Source organism: Neltuma alba, unplaced genomic scaffold (assembly GCF_004799145.2).
Source record: "Neltuma alba isolate B1F8T4 unplaced genomic scaffold, ASM479914v2 tig00012154_pilon, whole genome shotgun sequence".
Lineage (NCBI taxonomy): Eukaryota > Viridiplantae > Streptophyta > Magnoliopsida > Fabales > Fabaceae > Neltuma > Neltuma alba.
Window position 1 is genome coordinate 367,327 of NW_021636702.1, and position 6,904 is coordinate 374,230.

At 36.4% G+C, this 6,904-nt stretch overlaps 1 protein-coding gene across 1 annotated transcript; it reads right to left on the minus strand.

Annotated features, from left to right (window-relative positions):
• Nucleotides 1–2,045: 2,045 nt before the first annotated feature.
• Nucleotides 2,046–6,559, minus strand: LOC114723799 (polyadenylate-binding protein RBP47). Its single transcript, XM_028910036.1, has 6 exons — nt 6,027–6,559; nt 4,419–4,899; nt 3,153–3,235; nt 2,949–3,079; nt 2,709–2,805; nt 2,046–2,402 (listed from the first exon to the last, which is right to left on the minus strand). The coding sequence occupies exons 1-6, from the start codon at nt 6,369–6,371 to the stop codon at nt 2,295–2,297; spliced, it is 1,245 nt and encodes a 414-aa protein (XP_028765869.1). The 5' UTR covers nt 6,372–6,559; the 3' UTR covers nt 2,046–2,294.
• Between the last annotated feature and the right edge of the window lie 345 nt (nt 6,560–6,904).

Below are 6,904 nucleotides of genomic sequence, written 5' to 3' on the forward strand. Positions count from 1 at the left end.
ACGTCCCCTTTTGTTCCCTTGAATTAATGCGGTAAATCAGAAAATAATAGAAGAGAAAATAACAGTGTAAAGTGAAAAATGTAAAAAGTTATATTTGGGCAATATATACATATATATATAATTAAGTGAGAGCCAGCATATAATAAATAATACTACCTCGGGTCCTATTCATAAAATCCTATTTATAAATTACAAACAAAATTTTATAATTAGGACTGAAAATGATAATTTAAATCGGGCTTCTTAATTCAACCACAAAATTAAAATATTAAATACCATGCAATACATTTGAAAATATAAGAACGTAACTGAGAAATGTAAAATTCAATATATTATATAAGTATTAAATTAATTATTGTTTTCCATTAACTATTTATTTATATACAGCGTCAAATAGGAGTATCCATTGCCAAAGAGCCTCAACTTGATTTCACGAAAGCTGTATATATAATCCATACATATCTACTTGATCTCTGTTTTTTTTTCTTAATTACTTCCCTATTTTTCTCATTTGTAGAACTGGAAAAAAAATGCATTGGATGCGTCATGAAGATAAATCAAGCAGTCTAAAACCCACTAATAAGGTGTAAAAAAAATTAATGAAACCATTAATAACTAGTTCTTGGTTAGTAATTTATTGAAAAATTAAATTTTTGATGGATCATAACAATATTATGTCGTTTATATAATTAATCTTATGGGATAAAATTTGTTGTAGAGAATGTTTGGCAAATATAAAAAATGTTTTTAAAAATTATTTTTTCGTAAAACGAAATAAATTTCTCTACATATTTATTTTATAAACCGTAAAAACACTTTTAAAATTATGTTTTGATTTCTATCCAATTGTATGATAAAAAAAAAAAAGAAAGGAAAATGTCTGTTTCTTGGGATTTGAGAGAGAAGGGACATGGAGGGATTTTTTTTTTTTTAACCAAGAGGACATGGTGGGATCTGGGGAATAAATGGTGGTACTGTGAAAGAATGGGATTTTTCAACGCTTATGAATCGTGACAGAGAAATTTGGACTATTGGAAAATTTTGCAGATCGAGAAAGGGAAGGCCAGTTTTCCGATTGCATTGTCCTTCTTGCTACATCCCCAGACAATATCAGGCTATTTTTGACTTCCTGCAACGCCCCACGGTCCCAATGTTTAATGCATTTTTTAATAAATCATGCTGTTTAAGTGTTTGTTACGTGACACGTCTGGTTCATAATTAGGATCATTCGGTATGATTTAATGGCGAAAGTTGAATTGAAAATACAAAATATGAAGCTGAAAATAGCAAATACAGTAACCCTGCATAATATGGCTCTTTTTAAATATTGTGCACTTTTTGTTCTTCCAATATTTTCTATATAATTATTGCGAAGACCTTTTTATTATATCATTCACATAATATTCACCTTTTACCTCAAACATCTAGTTTTATTGAAAAATTGCTCCTCAACGCAAAACAGGGATACAAGTAACCTTTCACAAGTACTTTTTCGGCCACGTTATTTCAGACAATGACGAATTGAAGATTTCATTCACACGGGAAAGATACACAAGTCGTCAACTGGTTTGCATTCAATTTAAGACTTCTTTGAGATAACTTTTAAATAGTTTTTTAATTATAATTTGCAGAATACGAAATAAGTATATTAAAAAAATCGATTCAATTTACGAAAAACGTGCAAATCAATTGGGATATACTTGGGATGGAAGGAAAATAAGGGAAATGAAGCTTAAATCCAGACTTTGCCTTAAAAAAAAATATTTGGATGAAATTAAAACCATAATTTTAAAAATATTTTTAACACTTTTCATGGTTACCATTTACCAAGCAAACCCCCCCTCCCCCAAGACAAACTCTGCCCCATTCCCTTCATTCTTCCATCCAAACATACCTCAGCAAGCCTCATGCAAACGAGGGCATAGGCGTGCAACACTGGCATACATATAAAAGTTGCATTGGACCATAAAAAAGATCAAGTATCTAAAATAATCTCAGCCGTCTACGAACAAAATTAAAAAAAAAAAAAAAACTAGTACAGTACCTATGTTCCAATCTCCTCAGATATATTTAAGGGTCAAGAAGAAATGATCTCCTCGCCATATAATGTGTCAGGCACACTCCAAAATTTTAAAGATAATAGTACAGTCTAAAGAACCTCACATAGCAATACAGCCCAAATATAAAACTCACCAAGCTACAAATTTGCTTGGAGAGCAATAAATATATTGTCTTTTTTTTTTTTTTCTGGTTTTTGAGTTTGATGGGATTGGTTTGCAGTTGTGCCCCCCCTATCAGGATGCCCCTTGAAATGCAGCAGCACCGTTCATACTGATTTCCTGGTTTTGTCTCATGGCAAACCCCTGGCTTCCATAGTGTCCTCCATTGGAATCTGTCCTCCACTGTGGGATCCATGAAACCCGAGGAGTTAAATCAGAATCCAGATGATGAAAAAAGCATTTCATAACCCTTTCTGTTAAAGATTTTGCTACGGAGAATGGAGGAATTATAACAGCCTCGCTAACATACTACTTCTTGAAACAAGCAACCAATTTGATATTCGTATTGAGGCACTGAAAATTCTATAAAATATAAAAGCATACATATAGAAGAAGCAAAGTAGGAGAATGGTGGATTGCCATGACCTGGTATCAAAATAAAATAAAATAAAATAACTATCTGGGGAAAAACTAAGTTCAGCATCTCACATGCTTATTTCCAGGACTACGGCCCCAAGAAAGACGTACGGTCTGCTTCCCAATCACAGTCCCGTTCAATGCTTGAAGCGCTTCCTCAGCATTCTTTCTATTAAAGAGATACCAGAAGGCATGATGATTAATTCCCCATAGAGAAGTCAAGGACAACAATACTAATGCAGTGGGCTGTGGGTAAAATGGTATATGGTATGCAGTGATCACCAATGGTATTAGATATAAATATATAGGTACCTGTCAGAAAATTGAACAAAACCACAACCTTTACCCACAGGTATTTTGACCGAGACAACCTCACCAAATTGCAAAAATGGTTGTCTAAGATCGTCATCTCTAACATCAGAATCAAGACCCCCAACAAAAATCTGTAAGATGGATTGGTTACTATAGTATACCGAGAGCAAGATGGTCAACAACTACACTGAAAAGCAGACTCACAGTTGTGTTATTTGAGTCCCCTTCAGGCTGGGAACCTTGTGTAGTAGCTCCATTAGATGAATGTCCATTAGCTAATACTACAGCTGATGAAAGAATAGAAAATCAGAATTGCAATTCCGGTTAGATGAATGGTGTATGATATACTGCATTACAGTGACTTCTTTATGAGCTCAACCATAAACAACATGCTCAATCATAAGTTTTGAAGACGCACTTATTTATTGAAATTATCGGACTTTCTTGACTATCAAAATACACCAAAATATAACAAAATCCAAATTATAATTTCAAGGGTGTGAGGAAATAGGAGAGTTAAGTATGGTTTAAACTTTGGTCTGCATCTCAGAAGGCATGGCTAGTTGGTAACACATTTAATTCCAGAAATTAAATGAAGGCATGCAAGAGCACAGAAAAGAGGGACTAAAAAGGCACTTATAACAAATGTAAGCCCAAGTAAGCAGAGACCAACGGAGTCTTGAGTCATCAAATATATCATACAAAACAAAGTAACAACGATTCAAAGGATCAAAGCTATAATAAATGTCAGCACATAACAGTTTGGTTACAGATTATTCATCAGTTAACAGGATCAGCGTAGCTTGAGAAATAATAAAAACATTTACCAACAGAATAAAAAGAGAAGTGACTAAAGAACAAGATATGGAATGAATTCAAGTTGGTGAGACTGGCAAGAGCTCTTGTCCCTTGAACAAGTGATTGCGGTAGGAGTTTGATTTCTAACTTTTCAGCATGGAACAAACCTAGTTTGAATGGGTCTCATATTTGCTCTCAACACCTCAAGAGAATTAGTATTTGTTATCGACAGAAGATATTCCTATTGTCTCACCAAAAGAGAAAGAAAGAACAAAATGCATAAATCTATAAATATACATATATATGGGTAAAAAGACTAGTTTTATGCAACTAGCAAGCAAACCCCTCCTCTGAATATAAGCATGTGTAAGAGAACTTGTATGGAGAATAGTAAAAGGAAATTACAACAACATAATAACCCTCATGTTATCATTATTATTTGTAATATTCATCATTTTGATTAGATCAATTCAAAAACCAGCTTGCAACTTTGCGACATTTTTTAAAACGAGGTAATGCCAAATTGATTACAGTGCAGAACCAACAAATGCTGCTACAAGTGACCACAGAAATAACAATCTGACAACAACAAGATGCAGTATTCAATAATATTGCCTATTAAACGTATTTTTCAAGCCATACAAGTAATGTAAGAAGTGCTTACTAACAAACCTTGGGAAGAATATTGTTGTTGATACCCATGGGACTTCTTTGGCGTTGCAACACCTATACGCATAGGCCGATTAGAACAATAGCATCCATTCATTTCAGTCATGGCCCTGGACCTCTCAGCTTCATCACCGAACCTTACAAAACCGTAACCTTTTGAACGGCCAGTATTTGAATCAATGACCACTTTGGCTCCCTTTACAGATGTATATCTGCCAGCGAAGGTTTCATGCAGCATAGCATCAGTAACATCTACAGCCAGGTCCCCAACAAATATAGACAGATCAGACGTAGCTTCAGATCTCCTATCACCCGCGCTGAAAGTAGCCCAATTTAGACGAAAGGGCTGATCGGTATTTGGCATCATAGTACCACTGGAGCTGTTCAAAACTTTCTCAGCGGTTGCACGCGAATAGAACTCAACAAATCCATACCCCTCTGACTGGCCAGTTTGCTTATTTCGTATAACCTTGGCTGATACAACCTGCATATGTGGGGACACAAGGTCAAAAAGCTTTACACAGTGAGTCGGTGAAAAAAAATTATTTATACGCATAACATCAGTTATAAGTCCCAGCAGCAAATACTTTGGCCAAAAAAGTCCTAACAGCAAATACAAAAGAAGTTAAAAGTAGAATCTGAAATATAGGATATATATATATATATATATATATAACTGCATATTTTTTTAATAATAAGAGTTGCCTCTATGGCATGCACAAGAGTCTATGCGAGGCTAACTTAGCACTTGTGGGAAAAAATCAATATTAGCAAATTTCATTACCAAACATTCAGCAATATCTATTTCTCTATGCATGTACTTCTCCCATATCATCCCTGATTAATAGAAATACCCCAAAGGACATTGGAATCAAGCCTCAGCAGGGTGCGCATAATTGTAGTTCAAGATTGTCCAGTCTAAAGCTCATGGATTCACAAGCTGAGCTGCACTGTCAAGCAGCAAAGATACGGTCAACATTTATTACATTGACAAAACTAAAACTTTGAATTTTGATTTGACCGGCGGTAGAGAACACTCAAGATCAGCAATATTTCGCAATGCAAGAGCTTTAAGCAAAGCGTCTACCAAGCAGCTACATGGAAAGCTCACTATCAGATGGATTCACGAATCCTAGATGGCGTTGGCTGATTCCTTCAATGTGCCATTCACAAGTGGATCAAAAATCCATGTGATCAGAAGATAATTAAAAGAAAAGGGCTTTTAATAGTGTCCAGAATACAATTGAGAGATCTTAATAAATTCTTCGGTTCAGGAAACTGCAAGAAAGCACCTTTGTAATCCATTGTATGCATAGTTTCAGGTCCACACTCCCGGCCACAGACTAAGTTGACCGGTGCTAATTTTGAGCAGAATTCAAGTCTTTACAAACACTTACCTTTTACGAGCACACAAAGACATAAACTTCACAGTTAAAACATATATTACGGCATTACTTCAGTCACTTAATTGGTTATCTTGCTTGCAGTTATACTCTTTTAACAACTCAGCAGATGGTAAAAATCATGTCATCACGCATCGAAATGAAACTAAACAACAAAGAAACAAAAATCAATTTTGAACCTAAAATATATAGATGGACAGGAGCAGACCTCGCCTGTATAAGCAAAACAGTTATGGAGGTAGTTCTCATCCATCCAGTGATGAAGGTCACCAAGCCATATAGTCCTGATCTCATCGGACGACCCTTGCTTCTGCTGCTGCTGCTGCTGGTATGGCTGCGGCTTGAGCTGCTGCTGGTGAGGAGGCATATAATGGTGGACGTAAGGCATGTAATGTTGTGGATACATCATCATCTGCTGCTGCATCATGGCCATGGCGGCAGCAGGGTACTGCATAGACATCCACTGCTGCTGATAGTGATGCGGCTGCTGCGTCGTCCACTGCTGCTGATGCTGGTGCTGATTCAGATCCGCCGTGTTGGTGGGCTGAGCCATGGCTTTTATGGAGCTTCTCTGTACCTTAGTTTCCTCTCCGACTCCGGAAGGTGTCGAGCTGAAATTGAGAGTTGTGAGAGAGGGGGAGAGAGAGAGAAGGAGAGGACCTGGTCCAAGCAGGGTCGGACGCCGAGACCAGGTAAGGTACAGAGAGCGAGAAAGGGGTGGAAAGAGGAAGAAGTTGAAGATTGGGGTGGCTATATATATACAGAGGGATTGAGGGGTTGGATCTGGCCATCTGGGGTTAGACCTAAACCTCGGTTACGACGTGGGCTGGCAGTCCGTGACATTTGTTATGACAAACGAGTTGGACAAAATCTTTGTTTAATTTTTATTTAGAATTAGTATTTTTATTTTATGAAAAGACTAAAATACCCTTCTGACCCAATAGTACACAGAGACCTTAGTTTTCTTTTTTTGAAAAAAAACCCATCCCAGCCGTCATTCTACCACCGACAGAATCACCATTGCAAATTTACTTTCTGAGAAGGAAGAAAAAACGAATTAACCAACCCTATTCGAATCCTACTAAA

Excerpts from the sequence above, each read along its gene's own strand:
- LOC114723799 (XM_028910036.1), bottom strand. The coding sequence starts at position 6,371 with ATGGCTCAGCCCACCAACACGGCGGATCTGAATCAGCACCAGCATCAG. Across the intron at positions 3,080-3,152 it reads GGGACTCAAATAACACAACT|ATTTTTGTTGGGGGTCTTGA; the intron begins GTGAGTCTGCTT and ends TCCATCTTACAG. Across the intron at positions 2,806-2,948 it reads TTTGTTCAATTTTCTGACAG|AAAGAATGCTGAGGAAGCGC; the intron begins GTACCTATATAT and ends TCTCTTTAATAG.